Source organism: Micropterus salmoides, unplaced genomic scaffold (assembly GCF_014851395.1).
Source record: "Micropterus salmoides isolate LMB-PRFRI ecotype aquatic unplaced genomic scaffold, ASM1485139v1 Ms_hic_scaffold_3, whole genome shotgun sequence".
Classification (NCBI taxonomy): Eukaryota; Metazoa; Chordata; class Actinopteri; order Centrarchiformes; family Centrarchidae; genus Micropterus; species Micropterus salmoides.
Window position 1 is genome coordinate 11,781,655 of NW_024042261.1, and position 22,009 is coordinate 11,803,663.

Genomic DNA, 22,009 nt, shown 5'->3' on the forward strand with positions numbered 1-22,009 from the left:
ATCATATCACAAATCACGTAATATCGATCAAAATAATAGCAAAATTATTTTTATTATTATTTTTTAAATGTCATGATGGAGTTGATTGGCTTTAACACACATCTGCCAATCCCACTGTACTAAGGAGATTGTTGTCCTCACATGACGTGTGTGTGTGTGTGTGTTGTGTGTGTGTGTGCGCTTGTGTTCTTGCCCAGCAGACTGATCCACAGGGTAATCCTGTTAGCATGACTGTTCCCCATGTCCAGCTCATCAACCCAGAGAACCAGATTGTTGAGGTGAGTCGACGATTGCTGCTTAGACCAGGAAGGACTTGCTCAAGGAGATGAAATGGCTTCAACCCTAACTGCTTCTAACTTAAAGAGTTTTAGTTGTCACTCCTTTAAAGGAGTCTCTTACCTAGCAAGGAATTGCCACAATACTTCTTTTGTAGGATAAATCAATCAACACAGCAACATCCAGTCTTCATACTTTTGATGATTTGCATGTTTATAGTCACTGGCCGTATTTCCATTATTTACTGTTTACTACTAAAGTTCACTGCTGTTAGTGTAGCTTGACATCCATCTCATACACACACATAATCACACATACATGCGCGCGCACACACACACACACACACACAAAACCTCAAAGCTGACTCACAAATGCTGTGAAACACATGAATGCGTCAGATCACTGCATTGCAGCAGGGATTGTAACTTTTGGAGCATGTTTATTAGAACTGAGCTACATTAAAAATGTACATGATGTTTTGATACATTGCCACACAAGCATGCAACACACATACACTACCACAGCGATTACTAATGACCATATATATGTGCGTGTATATATTGTTTAGCCGGATGGCAGCATGGCGCTGGACAGTGATGAAGGGGAGGAACCATCTCCAGAGGCCATGGCTCGCTACCTTTCGATGAGGCGGCACACTGTGGGGGTACCAGACCAAAGGTAACACATGAACACACAGCTCTTCAACCTACCATTTGGGATTTTCTTTTCTTATTGCTACATTATCAGCAGTATTTTTTTTTTTTCTTTCTGTAACTGTTAGCTGGAAGGTCTGTAATTTTAGTTGACAGCTGTTTTTTATGTCTTGTGTGTATAAAGTACTTTATTTAAAACCATAATATTATGTTATCACCCATCATTCCCTAGGATTTTTATTTACGCTGCCATGTTTTGTTAATGAGCCATTACATTAAAATGCCTGATCTTGTTTATAATAACCCAAAAACTTAGTGAAAGTAAGTCTGTATCTTTCAGCAGTTCTAATTTTTCTCTCTTCTGTGGATAAAGCCTACGCCCCGGGAAAAAATGTATAGTATTGGATTTATGGGTAGAAGACTGCGTCAAATTTGCATTTCTTTAAGCCAATTGTCAAAAGATGGTATATGCTGTGTTTCTGCCAACTACTGATCAAAACAGAAATCATGTGTAATAGTTGCTAGCTTTTTAAATAATCAGTGAGAGATCACAAATATTAATTGTGAGTGTTTATTGGTGGGCACATCGACCCAGGGATGGTTAGGTGTGGGTTATTTAAGGGGCATTTAAATAATCTATCCCAGATAAGACAGGGACTAGTATATTCTTGCACACCTACGTAGCCAGTAACTCCTTCCTGTTGTTTTCCCTCCTCCCACCACAGGACAGAGATGCAGGAGGACCTCCAGAAACTGCCACCAGGTTTCCCTCGTGGTGCAGTGCCCCAGCCCCCCTTCCCCCCACTGGCCCCCACTATGGGCCAAATGCACACACTCATGCCCACGCAGAGCTTGCAGCCCACACAGCAGCTGGAGTACAAGGTATAGCCAGTTGGGTTACATTAGGTGTGGCCTCTGGAAGTCATCAGTTGATTTGCAGGAACCCGCAAACTATATCGATTTTCTTTTTTTCTTCTCCCTTCTCCAATCTGACTTCCTGTGCCTGCTGATCCTCCAGGAGCAGTCGTTGCTGCAGCCACCTACCTTGCAGCTGCTCAACGGCATGGGGCCTCTTGGTCGAAGAGCTTCCGATGGCGGGGCCAATATTCAACTACACGCTCAACTCCTCAAGCGACCTCGGGGGCCCTCGCCGCTTGTTGCCAGCCCGGTCAGGATCTGGATTTCTTAATGTGTGCAGTTTGTTTATTCTCCCTTCATATAAACTGGAGTAGTGGTGACTGGTTAACTCTTTGCCTCCCTTAGCACCCTATCCCTGCGGTAGCTCCGGTGGATGAGGAGGGTTCAGACGGAGAGCCAGACCAAGAGGCTGTACAGAGGTAACCCACCATGATGGTTTTTGGTGAAGGGGTATACTGTACAGAGGTGCTGTCTAAACTGGATTCTCTGCAGGGCCTGTAACCTGTGATGGGGAAAAATGAGGATTCAGCTAGCTTTCAATTTTAAAAGTTTTCAGTATTTATTAGATTTTTAGTTTCGTAAAGCTTGATCTCAAATTATTTTATGATTTACCGTTTGTAGATGGGAAAACAGATCTGCATTGCTGCCTTCAGTGTAAGCAAACCTTTTGACATAAAGCTTAGTTAGTACTTTTTTAGAGGAGGCCAAAAACAATACGCGTTAACTGCAAATACTAGGACCCTGCAGTGTGGAATCTAGAGAAACTGACCAAAATCTTTGACATAGAAGGAGCTGAATGTAGGCCAGGGTGAAGATAGGCACAGGTTTGGTTTATGGAGTTGTGGGGTTGCATTCAGAAGTCCAGGTCAGGGTTTCCCAGTTGGTCCTCTTCAGACCGCACCTCCTGTAGACTTCGCTGGTGTCCTGGGTTGCTGGGAGTGAGTGCCTCTAGGCTGCTCTGCTTTATCCCACGGGAGGTGGCCACTCTGCTGTGGTGCTTACTCCATTTCTCCTCCTTTCTCCATCGCGCAAGTGCCTTCTGCCACAGTTCCAAACTGAATCTGCCACCAAATCCAGCCCTCCTATCTCTTAAACTCTTTGGCCAAGAGCTTCTTTATCTCTCATTTCAATAAGTGCCAAATTATTCTCACGCTTTCTCACACAGCTTTGCTAACTCTGAAGCTTGCAAAACCAATTATTTAAAAAATGTCAACCAGTCCAATCCTTAAATTGGAAGCTGGTGGGTTATGTGATCCCATAAGCTATAACATCCATCTATGGTGTAATTTTATTCTATGTTTTTCTGATTGGCTAAGATGATATGAATGATGGCACCCATTGGCAGAGGTGGGAAGGGGCGGTCCTTTCCCCCCGTCTCCATTAGCCAATGAGGACAGAGAGCTGACCAGCGCTGCTTCCTGTCTCCCACCCTCACCCCCGTCCTCCCCCCTCCCTGCGGCCCAGGTACCTGGCGAACCGCTGCAAGCGGCACACGACGCACGCGCTCACGAGCACATCGCATGGCGAGCCCTCGGCAGAGTCACAGCGGCCCCAGGGCCCCCGCCAGAGGGGGGGCTGGGCCCCCGACACACACACCCGGTGAGGGGACACGCCCGCTCCGAGCTGTATATGCACGCACACACACACACACACACACACACACACACACACACACACAATCACACTCACACACATTAAATGGGCATATTAAGCTGAACTGTCTTTTTTTTTTTTCTCTCTCACACACACTCACTTACGTGCACAGTTGATTTTACACATACACATTGGTGATGATGTATTCACACCATGTGAAGGCTGTGCACCTTCCAAAGAGGAAGCATATTTTTTTGTTAATAGTGGTTTTGGAGGTGGAGGATGTGGCACATGACAGACTTATCGCCACATCACCCGTAAACCACTATCCAAAGTAACCGTTTCTTCCCAACAAACCTGGAAAGAGCAGGTATGTGACAGGTTCACTCCAAAGTTTTAACAGATTATTAATAGATCAGCAACCTCTCAAAGCTAAATCATTACCTCTGTATTTTCTCTCCAACAGCGGCCATATTTTTGTGTTTCGGTGTTGTCATGTAGCAATTCTAGCTGTTGTCCCCCAGTATAGTATAGTAGTAAGTATAATGTGTCTCCAACTCAGTTTGTTGACGTCTTTTGAGAGTATACTTTTTCTTTATTGTGATTTTTTTTTTTTTGGATTTGGATGAAGTGGTAGGCAGGACCTGGCTGTTGTTAAAGAAAGCATTTTCCGTTGAACTACAATGGTTGTGTAAAGCCAGAAGGATGTGTCTTTGTTCATGGGATACTTTTTGGAAAGCAAATGGACCGTGATCACCTGGCCAGTTTTTGATGGAAAAAAGTGTTTCTGCATAAAAGTGACAGCTGCATCAAATATCCACCTGGTTCAGTTATTTAGATCTCTATGAAACATGCCAACACATGGTGGTAGTTTGTTTACTTTTTTACTGTGTTATGTAAACTGGCTTATCTCCTAAGCACTACACAGAGAAACCTCTGTCATCAGTGGCAAGTTGAGGAAAGAGCTTATTTATAGAAAACAATATTCAAAAAGCATTCCTTTAATGTCCTGTATTGGCAGTGTTGCCCTTAGATGAACTTCCATTAACAATGGTATGTATGCAGCTTACCTTTAACTAATGATCAGCTGTGACATGTAAGGTTTTTGTGCCATTGACTTCAGCTGTTAAGGTGGTGCAGTGACCTCTGACACAAAGTGATATAAAATGTAGTCACTGTGCAACACTCAGAATATTACATCTAGTTTCCAAACAATGAGTCGTAGCCAGGTTCCCCTCCATAACCTCTGTCGTGATCGAGTGGATGAAGGAAATCATTTAAAGATTTATTTAACAAATCAGTTGTGTGAATTTGTGGGTCCTAATATTTCCTACACTCAATGTATCACAGTCAGATATTTTAACTTGTAATATATTGTGCAGGTTTGAAGAGCTCAAGCTTCTTATGTCTCTGTTTCTGTGTCTGTATGAATATGTGTGTGTATCTGTGTGCGTGCACGGGTGTGTGTGTATTTGTGTGCACACGTTTGTGTCTGCTCCCTGTGGTCCCCTCTCCAGATCCAGCTATAAGGACTGTAACACCCTTCATCTCCCCATGGAACGCTTCTCACCTGTCAGACGGTTCTCAGACGGCGCCGCCACGATCCAGGCCTTCAAGGCTCATCTGGAGAACAGCAGCCTCATTAAGCAACTCAAACAGGTACATCAGTTTACTTAATATCAAGGGATATCATCTCCCTTTTTTCCCCTTGTGTGCCTAGCTTTATCCAAAGACAAATTGAGTTATTTTTTTCTCACTATCTGTAGGAGAAAATGAGGCAACAATTCTGTGGAGGGTCAACAGGTTTTATGATCAATATCAGTGACTCAACAATTACAACAGTGGTGCAACACATTTGGCTCTTAAGGCTAGAAGTGCAGAAATTGTGATACATTGCAGCTAGTCTGATGCAGTTTTGACTCTTGGGAATGCACACCAAGATCCCTGGCACTGCAAATGTGCTTTATGAGCTGAGGCAGACTCTGTGATGTAACATTCAGTGTAGGAGCAGTCACTCTTTGGATGTATACCACTGTGATGAGCCCCGCTTATTGGCTGGCTGCTGCGTTCTGCCTCCTCATGCTCTCTGCTACCATTTCATAACAGAAACAGTCAAGCTACAGTGAGAAGCTAATGGTGTCAGCTCATTTCTGATTTGAAAAAAAGTCCAGAGTGTTAATCTGAGCAAGCTTAGTGCCATTATTCATCTCTGACCAACTGTGTTTTGCCCATGGTCTTCACATCAGGCATTCGGACGTCCTGACACAAGGGATATGGTCTTATCCTTTTAAACAGCATGGCAGTGATATGCTAAGACTGAAAAATGTTTAAATTGTTGACAGATCTTGATGACAGGGATGAAAGTTAGGCCTTGAGATGCAGCAAGAGTGTTATGTGACCGTTCACTCCAGATATCGCTTCACTAATCTTAACCAGCCTTTTTTGCTGTTTGTGATCAAGTGAGGTGACCAAAGCGTAAACTAGTGAACCAGTCTGAGCATTGTTATTAAACACTGATGCAATTTGAACGTACTGCAGTGTTGACGCACAACATACAGTATTCCTTAAGGTGAGTTCGGACTGAGTCTTTCACCTGAGAAAACCGCAAGCTGCTTCTTGAGACATCACATCATTTGCAGTGACACTACAGTGAGATTACCTCACCCAATAGGAGGCGTAGGTAGGGAGGAGGATAATCACCGTGTTCGCTGTGCACTGACATGCTGGGATTATCATTGCTCCCAAGTGTTAGTATGGGTAGGGGAGAAGTTAATGCACACGTGAACTATACCCTGGGTCAAAGAATGTGTCTATTCTATAACTGGGAAGAAACTGGAAGTAAAGAAGTGCAGGGACAACTCTACAACCTCCACGACGAGTTCATCATACATGTTGTAGCTGGTCACACAAGCTGGCAGGCCTGTTTCATGACTTTGGGCTTCAGAAAGTGTTTATAGACATTAGGTTTCAACATCTCATTTGCATGTGGCAGGAAATTGGTTCAGACTTCTATTCCGCAATGAAATGTAACTGAATGTGATTTAGTGTCATTAACTCAAAGCATTAGCTTAATTGTATTAGTGTACCTGTGTTGTTCAAGCCATTCGACTACCTTTAGGATAACAGTCAGCCACATGACGCCACCACAAGGTGTTAAACTTTGGTTCCACTGGGAGCTGTAAAGTAGAGGAAGTTGTCGCCACACTAAACATCCATGAACTAATTCCACAATGCACAATTCGCAAAGAGACTGTTTATACAGTGGGTACGGAAAGTATTCAGACCCCTTTAAATTTTTCACTCTTTGTTTCATTGCAGCCATTTTCCAAAAATCAAAAAAGTTCATTTTATTTCTCAGTAATGTACACTCAGCACCCCATCTTGACAGAAAAAAACAGAAATGTAGAAATTTTTGCAAATTTATTAAAAAAAGAAAAACTGAAATATCACATGGTCATAAGTATTCAGACCCTTTGCCGTGACACTCATATTTAACTCAGGTGCTGTCTATTTCTTCTGATCATCCTTGAGATGGTTCTACACCTTCATTTGAGTCCAGCTGTGTTTGATTATACTGATTGGACTTGATTAGGAAAGCCACACACCTGTCTATATAAGACCTTACAGCTCACAGTGCATGTCAGAGCAAATGAGAATCATGAGGTCAAAGGAACTGCCTGAAGAGCTCAGAGACAGAATTGTGGCAAGGCACAGATCTGGCCAAGGTTACAAAAAAATTTCTGCTGCACTTAAGGTTCCTAAGAGCACAGTGGCCTCCATAATCCTCAAATGGAAGACGTTTGGGACGACCAGAACCCTTCCTAGAGCTGGCCGTCCGGCCAAACTGAGCTATCGGGGGAGAAGAGCCTTGGTGAGAGAGGTAAAGAAGAACCCAAAGGTCACTGTGGCTGAGCTCCAGAGATGCAGTCGGGAGATGGGAGAAAGTTGTAGTAAGTCAACCATCACTGCAGCAAGCCACCAGTCGGGGCTTTATGGCAGAGTGGCCCGACGGAAGCCTCTCCTCAGTGCAAGACACATGAAAGCCCGCATGGAGTTTGCTAAAAAACACCTGAAGGACTCCAAGATGGTGATAAATAAGATCCACTGGTCTGATGAGACCAAGATAGAACTTTTTGGCCTTAATTCTAAGCGGTATGTGTGGAGAAAACCAGGCACTGCTCATCACCTGTCCAATACAGTCTCAACAGTGAAGCATGGTGGTGGCAGCATCATGCTGTGGGGGTGTTTTTGAGCTGCAGGGACAGGACGACCGTTTGCAATCGAGGGAAAAATGAATGCGGCCAAGTACAGGAATATCCTGGATGAAAACCTTTTCCAGAGTGCTCTGGACCTCAGACTGGGCCGAAGGTTTACCTTCCAACAAGACAATGACCCTAAGCACACCGCTAAAATAACGAAGGAGTGGCTTCACAACAACTCCGTGGCTGTTCTTGAATGGCCCAGCCAGAGCCCTGACTTAAACCCAACTGAGCATCTCTGGAGAGACCTGAAAATGGCTGTCCACCAACGTTTACCATCCAACCTGACAGAACTGGAGAGGATCTGCAAGGAGGAATGGCAGAGGATACCCAAATCCAGATGTGAAAAACTTGTTGCATCTTTCCCAAAACGACTCATGGCTGTATTAGATCAAAAGGGTGCTTCTACTAAATACTGAGCAAAGGGTCTGAATACTTATGACCATGTGATATTTCAGTTTTTCTTTTTTAATAAATTTGCAAAAATTTCTACATTTCTGTTTTTTTCTGTCAAGATGGGGTGCTGAGTGTACATTACTGAGAAATAAAATGAACTTTTTTGATTTTTGGAAAATGGCTGCAATGAAACAAAGAGTGAAAAATTTAAAGGGGTCTGAATACTTTCCGTACCCACTGTATATGATGGTTAGTGCTGAGATTTGCTGCTTTGTAACTGCTAGCAAGATGGTGATTTCTTAAAAATATTCTACCACTTGCTGTTGATGAACCGATACATGTGGGGTGGTTAAGGCGCAGTGGATAAGACACATGCCTTTGGTGTGAGAGACCCGGATTCAATCCCCCAATGTGACCCATCCACCATTGTGTCCCTGAGCAAGACACTTCCTCTGGAGCAACTAGGGCAAAGGTCACTAAAGGCGGACCGCGATCCGGATCCGGACCCAGCCGGCGTCCTCTCCGGACCGCCGACCTACAGCCCATTTATTATTGAGACTTACTACCTCGTGACGGAGCGTTTCTATTTTAACCCGCGCAGCTTTTCTAGCATTTACTGTACTGGTTTAGAGGACCAGGAAACTCACAGACCAATCGCATGTGCTCCAATCTTCTCATGTGACGCTGCTCAGCCAATCAAATCTGTGCATACCGATGCTTGCGAGTCGAGTCCGCGAGATTCACCAGAGACGTTTTGGAAACACACCCAAATTGAGGAGACGAAAGATAAAAGAGATTTCACATGACTTTTAATTAAGAATGTACAGATTTTTACATGTACATTCCTCCCACGGGCAGTTCAAAACCAGAATATCTCATAGATCTCCAATATGCTAGCTGGAGCTCACGTTTCTCACTGAACAACAGAAAGTAGGAAAGTGGTAGCTCTGTAAGAGGAAATGAAAGAGAAGAGGAGGCGTTACAGCTGTTCATTTGTTATGATGTGTTGAGTGTTTATTATAAAATTGGTTAAGACTACACTTCATCACTTCAAGCTACACTTTTTATTACATTTTTTCTAAAAATTAGGCACTTTAGTTTACTTAAATTTAGAATTTATTATTTGAATAGTTATTATTTATTATCCCTCCAGTTTGATGTGAAAACTGACTGAAATATTATTTGATTTGACAGTCCGTTGTTGACTAAAAACATGTGTTGATACAACTATAGGTTATAGTACTGAATGATAACGCAAGTTCGTCGTTTTGATGTTCCGGACCTTTGCTTCAGGAAATTTTCTCTAACTAGACCTCTTTGAAATCTAATTGAATACCCCTGAACTAGGGGTTGCTCCAGAGGCGTGCGACCTCTTGCATACATATTGTAAGTCGCTTTGGATAAAAGCATCAGCTAAATGAATAAATGTAAATGACTGAATTTTACTGTACATTTTCAATCTGGGCAAAATAAGAATAGTAAATAAAATTTTGACATGCAGTGGATTTTGTTATTTGTTTATCAGCTATCCCAGATGTTGCTACTTTTACTTGTTAGCTACTTTTCTAAAAACACATTAGCCTCGATTTATAGTACTTCCCTTGTTAGTGTCTAAATTTAATGTTTGGGGTCTGTGTTTTCAATAGGAGTGCGAGCAGCTCCAGAAAATGTACGCTGCCCAACAGGATGAGCGATTCCTGGAGCACACCCAGCAGCAGCATATCCTCTACCAGCAAGAGCAACAAATCCTCCACCAGCAAATCCAGGTATTTCAAACTGACAAATGGCCGTTATAAAGACGTTATTAGAAGCTAAAGCTACACTCAGCATCCATGGTGGTTACATCAAGCACGGTGATGTTTGTAACAGTTTACCTGACCTTGTAAAGCATAGAGATCATACTTGCGTTGCACTGTGAAGGCTTATAGCAACTCTTGCATGCATTATATTGAACTACGCGGGTATCTATAAAGCACAGATGTAAGCTTCATAGAAAGTGCTATTGATTTGGTTCACCTGAGGCTTGGATATCCGGCTCTGTGGCCTCTTTTGTCTCTTCAGCTTGATTCCTTTCTTTGGGTCAATCATTATATTGAAGCTTTGAGTCAAATTGAATGTGTCTTTGCCTGCAGGGTCTGTCTTTAGGCCATGGAGAGAGCCAGCCCAGTCATCTAACCCACCAGCTCCAGAGGTGAACACACACACACACACACACACACACACTTGCGCACGTATTACTCATCAGCTTTTGAACAATGAACTTGATACTGTGGTGCAGTGTTATCGACTGAAGTGTTACATCATTGTCATATCGCTCTCTTCTCCTCTCCTACTCTGTCCTGTCCTCCCTCAGGTTGCGTATCCAGCCCTCCAGCCCTCCGCCAACACATCCCAGCAACCACCTCTTCAGACAGCCCAACCAGAGCCCTCCGCCTGGCTCTGCAGGCATAATGCAAGGGCATGGTTAGTAATACCATTGCTAAGTTTTATTGCTTCAAACAATATAACTAATGGACATGCAGTGCCTTTTTAAACTTGGGATTTTTAAGGAAAATGGATAGATCTGTCTTCTTCTGATCAGAATCCTCTGACAGATTTTATAAATAGGTGACTGGTTATTTGTTGTTCATGCTTGTATGACAGTTGACTTATTATGATTTTATTTGTTTCTTTGAAATGGATACTGGCCCTTTGACGTGCTGGGCGATTAATTCTCTTGATTACTCACTGGCTTTTGTCATCTGTACACAAACACTGAATTCTGACATATGTTCATTTGGAAATTGTTGAATAAATAATGTAGTAGAAGGCGTAGTTTAAGCTGACAAAATGAAAACAAAGTGCAACCAGGAACAGCAGGTGAATAAACACGTCGGTCTCCAGAAACACAATAACTGGAGATAACTATGTTGAGAAAACAACTGATTGTATTTAGTCATTGCAACTGTACCATTAGTTAGGAAGCCAGTCAGGATCGGGCCTAATAATTAGAAGAGGAGTAGTAAAAGTAGAAATTTAGTTGGCACCCTTCCAAGCAAGCTTAGGTAGACTAAGGAAACTTTGGAAAGAAAAATCTATGCAAGACTTTGAACTTTCTCAGGTTAAACTCTCTGTTTCTGTGCCGGAGGGATTTTGCTGGGTCAGCAACTTAGACAGTATAATGATGTCAGCTCTCAGTAACTGTGGCCAGAGGTTTTGCTCTAATGACTCCTCTCTTCTCCTAGGAGGTCCGTCACCAGTGCAGTACCAGCACGGAACTCCGGCATTGTATCAGGGCCAGAGTGGCAGCCCGCCTCCCACGGGCATGCCTCGAGTCTCTCTACCAACCAATCAACAAGCAGCATCTGCTCGCCCCACCGTCCCACTGGCACAGGGTGTACCTCAGCAGCAGCAGGTGAGCCAATGACGTTTTGTTTTTGTCATTTTTGTCTCTACTGGTATTTTAAATGAATCTTTCTTGACTTTATTTAAAGGGTGATACTCTGATCGATAATCAATATGAACACTGACTGTTTGTGCAGGTGACCATTCAGGTTCAGGAAGTGGAGCTGGGTGCGGCGCAGAGACAGGGCTTTTTGTCCACGCCGGGGGGACACAGAGTCCTCGGGAAGCAGCTGAGCGCAGACAATGCCGAGTCGCACAGGTGACCCCATCCATCCTGTCACCACGTCCCCTGATGGCCACCAAACCCTCCTAACAATACCAATGGACTGTTTCTGTGTCCTTTTTTTGCTTTTAGTTTTTTTAAATTTTCTGTTTCATTGCTCCATTACCACGTCACTCACAACAGACACCATGCTGTTTGTTCTGTTTTTACCATGTTAATCATTGTATGTTTCTCACTGTTTTATTTGTTTTACATTTCTGCAATGTCCATTGTTTTTTTTTGTTTTTTGTAGTGTTATTTTATTAAGGGTTTTTATACTTAGATGTATAATTCTGGTGTTCGGGTTTAATGTGTGAGGGGTCAGACTTTGAGGACACTTTTTTTTTTTACCAGTATTGAAAATTAATGTAAATCCATCATCACCTTTGCTGAGATGACATCCTCAACAAATTCTCCTCCTCAGTGTAGCTGGGTGAGTTGGTTGGATGTACGTGTTTTGAAAGTATATGTAGTAGTCAGTCATCCTGTGGCCCCTGACATCATCACCCCATAAACACCTGAAACCAGGACTGACTTCACTGAGAGAACGTGGAACACTTACTCAAAATGTATCATTTTGAAATGTCCCTACACCTCTCAGTAAATACCTGAACCTGGACGTGGCCTGAAGTGTTTGCTAGGTTGTCTGTGTGCAGTGATTTAATGAAAGCCCAGTGTAGATTACTGAAAGCTAATTGATCTATTTGCATGGTGTAGAGGATTTGGGAGCGTGTTGATGCTAATTATCCTCTGCATTCCCTCCTATCTAGTCGCAGCCTTGGCCGCTTCACATCAGGCTATGACCAGGCTCAGTTCAATCCCCACCTCTTCTCTGGCGACGCCGCCTCCCGGGGAGCCTCTGGGGTTGTCGGCTCCTACAGCCCCTATCTGCAGGGAGCCTCCCTGAAAGTACCCGGCCTGGATGGTTACCAGAGCGGGGTGGTGGGGAACAGCAGCTACGGCACCCCCTCTACACTACAGCAGGCCCTGCTCTCCCCAACTCCTTTGGACTACCGCCCCCCACAACAGCACGTCACCCCCACACTGCAGGGCCTCCTGTCCCCCCGCCACTCTTTAACAGGCCACACCGATCCCAGGCTGCCCCCCCCAAGACCTGGCTGCCCTGCTGAAGAGGCAGAGCCCCCGGCCGTGCCCGCCGCCCCCCACACCACCCAGCGGCGCACCCCAAGAGTATGGAGAGATGTTGCTGCTCCGCCAGCTGAGCCAAGGTGAGAGCTTGGAGCCGCCGGCACCGCAGGGTTCGTCTGGAGGCCAACACTACCACCACCTCCTCCAGATTCGACCCCCCTGAGGTCCAGCCACAGCAGCACCCGGTCCAGGCACCTTGCCCCAGCTTACCCCACTCAGAGAGCATGGAGGAGGATGAGGTGCCGGCTGGCTACCACCACCCACACGAGGGCCTGCTGGTCAAGGCAGGAGAAGGTCATGAGCTACTGGGGCCTCCCCGAGGAGGCACCCCACCCTACAGCTCCCCTACACACAGGCATGGTGGCTACATAAGGAATGCTCAAGCAGCTAGAGGTAAGACCTGTTTACGTAGCTGTTATAAAACTCGCTACAGAGATTTCAAGTCTAGTGTTCGTCCTGACCTTAACTTTTGAGGTCCTTACATTTGAAGATCTCGGACATTAAGATAAACATCACAGCAGTTTATTTTTAACTCTTGGTAAAGTCATTGCACTTTATATTTGGTTTACACATATTCCCTAATGTTTTCTGTCAGAATCTGAGCATGTGGAGTGCAGGCCCCCAGGGCAGGCCATGGAGGTGCCTGATCATAATGGTGTGGGCTATTCGCGAGGTCCCCAGGGTGACGCCTATAGGTCCCGTGGACAGCTACAGCGCCACCACACCATCCAGACCTGTGACGATGCCTATGTGAGTGAACCTTCGCATTGGGTGAGGGAGGGGGGGTAATCGGCAAATTATAAACATACCCAGTCATCCACACAAAGGCCTGACTCACCACAGCTGCTGGAAGCTGTTTAAGTGTCAGTAGGGTTTTCTCTGTTTGTGTAAAGCTGTTCATTTTCTGTCTAGGATCAGGCGGACCCCATGTCTGGGATGAGCCTGCTGGCCGGGAAGGCACTAAGCTCCGCTCGCATGTCGGACATTCTCAGCCAAACGTCACTGACAGGAAGCCAGCAGCTGCACCAGCGGGAAGAGTCAGGTCAGTAGGAGACATGCGTTTATCTACCTTTTTTAAAATTTGTGTGGATTTTCTTTGTCCATATGAGTAAAATATGTGCATTTCTCATGCAGTGTGTGATGTCGAGGGGGAGCTCCATGCGGCAGCCTGCTACCCCTCCTCCTGCACCAGTGACATGCTCCTCAGCTACAAGCCCCCTGACTTGCAGTACAGCATGGAGCAGGCTGGGGTCTAGCACAGGTACCTAGTCTCTCTCTCTCTCTCTCGCACGCACGCACGCACGCACGCACGTGTTAATATGTTAACCACGTATGAAGTGCTTTTGACCTTGCTTTTATGGTTTGCTTAACATTTATTACTTCGCTTTCTCTGCACGTGTCCATTTTATCTTTTTATGTTCACTCCTTTGCAGATGTTATTATGTGGAAAAATGATTACCTCCTTTAGACCTTTTTTACATTTTGTTTTACACCACTGAATCCCAGTGGATACTAGAGTTACAGTGATAACCGGTTTCATGGTACCACCATATGAAATTTGATCGTTTTCAAAACAATGGAAAATCTCACCTGCGGACACACACACAACTACATTAATTTGGCAACTGTTATAATAATTGTTTAGAGCACTTGTGATGGCATTTCTCACTCTTTTCAGAAGTATTATAAACCAAACAATCAATCGATTTTATGGCGAAAATATCCATCAAAGTAATCCATAATGAAAACAACTATTAAATATTGCACTTTGATACAAAACTGTTCTAAAGAGCTCCACTTTAATCAACTACAACACAAAAATTCTGCTTTTACATTAATGCATTAAACCGTTGCAACCCTAGTGGATACCATTAGGCTTTTTGACACAGATCAATCATCAGACGCCAATGAGTTTTTGTCTCAAGCTCCAAAAACATGGGATGCTGCATTACCCATAATGCAACTTATACACTGCATCCTTTCATTAGACCCTACCTGCTCCCCTGGTTCATTTTTATGTCTTTCAAACTCCACATCCCCAGTTTTTAATACAGACTTTCTGAATAAATGTGTAGTCTTCAAGCCCAAGCCAAGACAACCCTGAAAACATCATCAGGGGTTATAAATATTCATTTCTTTCCCTCTATCTCCTTTTAGGAAGCGGTCTATCCTGTGTACAGCAGTCCATATCAGCCATCCTGAGTTGTGTTGACTTGAGTTGAGCAGCATCACGCCAAACCACCGCCGTCTGCCCACGCGGGAGGCACTCTACGTCCATCTGTCTGTCTCCATCGGTCCCTGGGAGGGCAGTCTGCGCGAGAGAGGGGGAGTGTTGGGAGGGTGTAGACATTAGAGGGGGGGGGGGTCACAGGCGGGGCCTCGGGATTCAAACGTCAAAGTGCCATCATTTTTCTGCACAGACATCCAGCGTTCATTGCCACGGGATGTCTCCTCTTCACCTCCCATCATGGGTAGATTGGGGTTCCACTCCTCCCTCTTTCGACTCGACCCCCTCACCTCCTCCCCCTACAAACCTGGCCCCAAGCCCACCTGCTGCCCTCACCTAATCCTCCCCTTTCACCCTTGGTCTTCTATTAACTGTTGGCATACTTCATTATGTGCCTCATTGGCCAACGCATCGATACAGTCTTGCAAGAACATAGAGTCCAAAAACACAATGAAACATACACACTGCTGCCACAAACCCAAAGTATTCACATCGTGTGTGTGTGTGTGTGTGTGTGTGTGCGCGCGCGCGCGCATGACTGGAAAAAAAGAGGTGAGCGGAGGGTGAAGGTGTCTAGGAGGTTCAGTCTGTTCCTCTGTCTCCCCCTCTCCTCCTGCTGTCCTGCAGCAGATCATTCCGGAGCGGGCTGAAACCTCAGCAGTGGCGGCCACTTTTCGGCCGGGTGGCGGGTGTTTTGGGTCAGGCTCCAATTGGGCAACAAAACCGCTCTCTCCAAAGATGGAGCTCAGTGACATCGCACAGGACAAACCAGCTCTCTCATTGTTGTATTTGTTTGTATTTTTCTTCTTCTAGCATTCATTTTATTTTTATTTTATTTTAAAAATTAATTTTTAAGGCTAATGTCCTTGTAGGCATTATGGTCAATATTGTTACTCTTATTGTTATTACTGTTTTCTGTAAAAGAGGTTTTATTATAATGAATATATTATTATTATTATTATTATTAAAGGAAAAACATTTCTGTGTTGCAAGGACAACAATGTTGTTCTTCGATTACTTAAGTAATTCTGCACTTTCGGTTCAAGCTATCCTCTGTTTCCACCCCTCCTTGCAGTTTCTCGATCTCTGTCATGCGGTTACCCTGCTTTCCAAATCCACCCTCCCCACCTCCTCCAGCCCAGCGACTTTTCACCCACCTTGTGTACCCCCTTTTCTCCATCCTCCTTTCCCATGTCAGTGACAGTGTACTGCATTGTGGGTAGTTTTACCAGACATTTGCTCCTTTCCTTGTACAGTGATGCCATGTATAGAACGCTATTGCAATATCTATAATATCAAATGTTTTCTTTTTTGTTACTTGTTTGTTTTTCAGATGTTGGGGAGGCTTTTTTTATATCTATTGTTTATCATTTGTATTTTTGGATGTCTTCAAAATGTATTCTTTTTGTTTTTTTGTTTGTTTTATGAATCTTGAGATTTCTAGCCAAAAGAGGACAGAGAGAAGAGACAGTGCTCTTTCTGTGTCGTAAAAAAAAGATTGTTCTTATTTGTTTTAATATTATTATATCGAGACACTTGAATAAGAGGAGAGTAATTATTTTGTTTTGCAAAGTATCATTTCAATCGATGTTGTTGTGACTGTCATTCTTGATGTTGGGCCTGTTTTCTGTTAACGGGGTAGTTGTGGCAGGCTATACAGGGTCAGGCTTTGGGCTTTGTCTGGGTTGGTTCGGGTGCTACAGAGACTTGACACTCTTAATATAAAAAAGTAAAAAAAAAAAGACAACAAACAAGGGAATAACTTGTAAAATAGCTGACATATCATCCTAAACATCACAAGTGTGGAGATGGACAACCTCCCCCCCCCCCTTCTTTTTCTCTCACGCTGCCCTACCTGTCTGCTGTGATCCTCCCATCTTCTACTACATCGGCTTCTGATTGGATGACGCCTTATGGACATGGCCCCTCCTCCAAAGCTAACCCTGTTATAATGGCAACCAAGGAGGAATCTACAACTACTACTACTCGACCCTCTCACACCCCTCTTTTTGGTAAACATATCTCGTTTCGGCCCCCAAAAAATCCTGGAAGTTTATATCAGAGGACACGATGGCTGCGTTTCATGAACAGTCAGTGGATGATGGTTTGGACACACCTCCAAACCACAAAAGGGAAACGTTTCAGGAGGTGACCATAGGAATGAATTGTTTGATTTGGACTTCCACAGCAGGGGAATACAAGGTTGTGGTCAGAGCGAGCGGGAAGGGTGTGCCCGCCTTAAACTTGTCCGCCGAGGTCTGTGCCCTAAGCTGAGCGAGGCTCAAGCACATCCAGATGGGGGTTACAGCACACTGGGGACAACAGCAGAAGGTTGATCCCCACCCTTTTCTCCCTTTTTTTTTTTTTATAAAATTTTTATTGTTTGACCTCTTTATCCTCCCATATACAGAACCCTTGGATATTGAGTCTATATTGGGCCAGCAAGAGACTGTGGTGCCAAAAAAAAAAAAATCAAGCTCCACTTGTATGTGTTTATACTGGCCAGATTTCACAATACCTGGCTGCTCGGTTGACTTTTTGTATGCTACATACATCTGAGAGCTGTAGATGGTGTCACGCAGCGCCTGTGCTTTCCCTTTGCACCAACTTCCTGTTTACCAAAATCTCCTCCTCCTCCTCAGAGCAGATGGGATCACCTTTAGCGGCAGATCCGAATCTCTAAAACAAGAGGAGCATACAGGAAGAGTAAACAGCCAAGTGGGATGGATTCAAGAAAATAATGTGTTTTCTGTTCCTTCGCAAACTGAGGCAGTGTCTCGTCGGGCAGAAGAAGCTTTGTTTCCGTTCCATCTCGGTAGTCCCTCCAGTTCGCGGTCATTCCTCTTTCAGATCTGTCCTCCTGTTTTCTCTCATTGTTTACTCCAAGCCAAAACTGAGATCTGGAAGAGAAAGAACGCTTGTTGGGTATTGGAGAGGAAACGACTAGAATGGAAGACATTGCATGTCTCTTGTCCCATGGCAGGAAAGAAACTCTAAAATTAAGACGAGAGGCTCCACCTTGTCTAATGTCATGACCAGTACCACAGCTGTTGTTTCAGATCTGTATCGAGGGGGGAGCAGAGGCACGCAGGAAAGGACAGTTTGAGTGAATGAAAAACACTGAAGATGATTCAGAGGTAATGGGAAGGAGAGAGCTGCTTCACACTCTTCTGCCTGATCAGACTGACCCTTCTCCCCCATTTTCTTTGTCTTAACTTTTTCATCCCTGCCCCTTTTTTCTTTTCTCTCTCTCCCTGCCTCCCTGCTCAGCAAGCAGCTCTCTGCTCTACTCATATTTCTTAGGTTCATTTTGTTTTCTATTGGCTCATTTTGTCATTTTTTTTTGTTATGTTCATTTCTGTTGAGTACAAAAATACTAAAGTGCAACAACAATGATTTAAAAAGAATATCAACCAAACTGAGATGAATAAATAAAGAAATATATATAAATAAAGAAATAATTTAAAAAGCTCATGGCTTGTGTGTCTTTGTGTTACGTGCTACTTATCTGGGATCAGGATGGGGCATTGTAAGCTCCTGTAGTTTCTGCATGTTTTAACATACAATTTTTTTTATATATATATATATACACATATACAGCTCAAAAAAATAAAGTGAATGTTAGAATAACACATCCTAGATCTGAATGAATGAAATAATCTCATTAAATACTCCTTTCTTTACATAGTTGAATGTGCTGACAACAAATCCTCACAAAAATTATCAATGGAAATCAAATTTATCAACCCATGGAGGTCTGGATTTGGAAGTCGCACTCAAAATCAAAGTGGTAAACCACACTACAGGCCGATCCAACTTTGATGTAATGTCCTTAAAACAAGTCAAAATGAGGCTCAGTAGTGTGTGTGGCCTCCACGTGTCTGTATGACCTCCCTACAACGCCTGGGCATGCTCCTGATGAGGTGGCGGATGGTCTCCTGAGGGATCTCCTCCCAGACCTGGACTAAAGCATCCGCCAACTCCTGGACAGTCTGTGGTGCAACGTGGCGTTGGTGGATGGAGCGAGACATGATGTCCCAGATGTGCTCAATTGGATTCAGGTCTGGGGAACATGCGGGCCGGCCCATAGCATCAATGTCTTCCTCTTGCAGGAACTGCTGACACACTCCAGCCACATGAGCTCTAGCATTGTGTTGCATTAGGAGGAACCCAGGGCCAACCGCACCAGCATATGGTCTCACAAGGGGTCTGAGGATCTCATCTCGGTACCTAATGGCAGTCAGGCTACCTCTGGCGAGCACATGGAGGGCTGTGCGGCCCCCCAAAGAAATGCCACCCCACACCATTGCTGACCCACCGCCAAACCGGTCATGCTGGAGGATGTTGCAGGCAGCAGAACGTTCTCCACGGCGTCTCCAGACTCTGTCACGTCTGTCACATGTGCTCAGTGTGAACCTGCTTTCATCTGTGAAGAGCACAGGGCGCCAGTGGCGAATTTGCCAAACTTGGTGTTCTCTGGCAAATGCCAAACGTCCTGCACGGTGTTGGGCTGTAAGCACAACCCCCACCTGTGGACATCAGGCCCATCATACCACCCCCATGGAGTTTGTTTCTGACCGTTTGAGCAGACACACTGCTGGAGGTCATTTAGCAGGGCTCTGGCAGTGCTCCTCCTGCTCCTCCTTGCACAAAGGCGGAGGTAGCGGTCCTGCTGCTGGGTTGTTGCCCTCCTACGGCCTCCTCCACGTCTCCTGATGTACTGGCCTGTCTCCTGGTAGCGCCTCCATGCTCTGGACACTACGCTGACAGACACAGCAAACCTTCTTGCCACAGCTCGCACTGATGTGCCATCCTGGATGAGCTGCACTACCTGAGCCACTTGTGTGGGTTGTAGACTCCGTCTCATGCTACCACTAGAGCGAAAGCACCGCCAGCATTCAAAAAGTGACCAAAACATCAGCCAGGAAGCATAGGAACTGAGAAGTGGTCTGTGGTCACCACCTGCAGAACCACTCCTTTTATTGGGGGTGTCTTGCTAATTGCCTATAATTTCCACCTGTTGTTGTCTATTCCATGTGAAATTGATTATAAATCAGTGTTGCTTCCTAAATGGACAGTTTGATTTCACAGGAGTGTGAGTGACTTGGAGTTAAATTGTGTTGTTTATGTGTTCCCTTTATTTTTTTGAGCAGTGTATATAAAAAAAATATTTTGTGTTTCCAACTTCCAGGCAGCCTTTGACTTTGCGAAATGTAAATCTATCGCATAATGTCTCAGTTCATTATTGCCTTATTTACCATAGTTATTTGGGCTGCAATCAATAACTGTTCTCATCTGATTCATCTGATGATAATTTTTTCAATTTACTGATCATCATTTGGTCTCTAAAATGTTGGAATTTTGTAACAAAAAATCCCATCGCAATTTCCTAAAGCCCAAGGTAGTGTCTTCATAGCAATAGCTTGTTCTGTCCAACAGTGTACCAGATGCTCAGGTTGTTATCACAACTCCCAACACAACTGGGAGGCTGGAACCATAAAATGACATTTTTCCTTGTAAAATGACTGATTAATCGTTTAAATACACAGGGAACAAAAGACAGAAAACATAAATACATTCATGGAGGAGAAAAAGGATTTAGAGTTTTGAAGCCAATACAGATTTTATATTTGGAAAAGCATTTACTTGTCGGTGCTATCTAGCAGACAAACAGTGATGGTGACACTGCTTCGGCCTGGCTGTAGTTGTATTGTGATTATTCCACAGCTTTGTTTAGGGTTCCCCTCTACTTGATGGAGAATTGACAAAGCAGTTCTAAATCTTTGAAGATGCAAATAATTCTCACATTTCCATCACGGCAGTCTGGTTTTCATGGTTCTCAGAAATAAATGGAAACTGTGGCTCCCTGGAAGGTGGGTAAAATATCAATGCAAAAATGGTCCTTTAAACATAAAACAACATAAAAATTGTTTTGTGTGTGATTCTGTTTGCAGTGGCTATCCAGTGTCTGTGCATTCTTTATAACAAATATTTGGACTTTCATCCATGGTGTCGCTGAAAGGTGAAGGATTTCCTTTGGCTGAATGTAGCAGGATTTACCTGTTTGTGTCACAACAGCAAAAAACACAAAAAAGTTTAAAGTGTCCTAAATATGCAGCTTGTTTAATCACCACATGAAGCCTAGACGTGACCTAACCTCTTCTTGACCTTGTTCCACAGATGACTGAAGTAAATGGTATTTGCTAGATGCATAGCATTTTGGCCCTCCTATTGAAACCTGTTTTTCAGTCAGAGACGGACTTAAGGGCAAAGTTTCCTCAGGGGAATTTATCTTCATAGACCCCAAACAAAAGCAATACTTTATTATGAGGTACTGGGATAAAAATTTTAATCACGGCATTTCCTGAGGAGTATTTAAAGCTTTAGCGAAGGAAATATACAGTACCTAGTCTATGTGTTTCTTTTGTCTGCAGCACTCTGCATGATGCTGCTCACCTCTGTACAGCTGCACTGCAGAGGCTTTCCAGTCTGAAGTAATTGAGCTCAGACAGTGTGAGCCATGTAGAGTGTGTGCCTTTGTATATCAGGGGTTACTTTAACATGCCTGAGTGACGATGGATAGGAATGATGGAGGATAAGAAGAGATCTGTTTATCCCTCTGAATTGACAGTTTACCCTCTTCTATCCACCACAGCTCCATGTTCAATCCCCTAATGGATCGTTAAAGATTGATGCTTTGCACATCATCATCTCCTCTCCCACTCCACCCCACATCGGTTCTTTATTTCCTTCCCTCACGACTCTGTGCCCACTCTCCTCTCTCTGTGTCCTTCGCTCTCTCCTCTCTCCCTCTTTCTCTCCATCTCCTCAGCTGCCTGCTCCTTCCCTCCCTCATCCCCTCCTCCCTTCCCCACTCTCCTCGTCCTCTTTA

General features: G+C 44.3%; 1 protein-coding gene across 1 annotated transcript in view; it reads left to right on the top strand.

The window, feature by feature from the left end:
* The window catches only part of sik3 (SIK family kinase 3), a 43,927-nt gene extending 25,338 nt beyond the window's left edge, over positions 1–18,589 (top strand). Inside the window, 19 exon segments of the mRNA XM_038692645.1 lie at positions 198–278; positions 845–954; positions 1,655–1,811; positions 1,948–2,097; positions 2,193–2,266; positions 3,312–3,446; positions 4,958–5,099; positions 9,742–9,861; positions 10,228–10,286; positions 10,449–10,558; positions 11,320–11,489; positions 11,617–11,738; positions 12,512–12,842; positions 12,844–13,044; positions 13,046–13,283; positions 13,486–13,640; positions 13,803–13,932; positions 14,025–14,151; positions 15,048–18,589. Coding sequence (XP_038548573.1) covers positions 198–278; positions 845–954; positions 1,655–1,811; positions 1,948–2,097; positions 2,193–2,266; positions 3,312–3,446; positions 4,958–5,099; positions 9,742–9,861; positions 10,228–10,286; positions 10,449–10,558; positions 11,320–11,489; positions 11,617–11,738; positions 12,512–12,842; positions 12,844–13,044; positions 13,046–13,283; positions 13,486–13,640; positions 13,803–13,932; positions 14,025–14,146 — 2,607 coding nt within the window. The 3' untranslated portion in view covers positions 14,147–14,151; positions 15,048–18,589.
* The last annotated feature ends 3,420 nt before the right edge of the window (positions 18,590–22,009 follow it).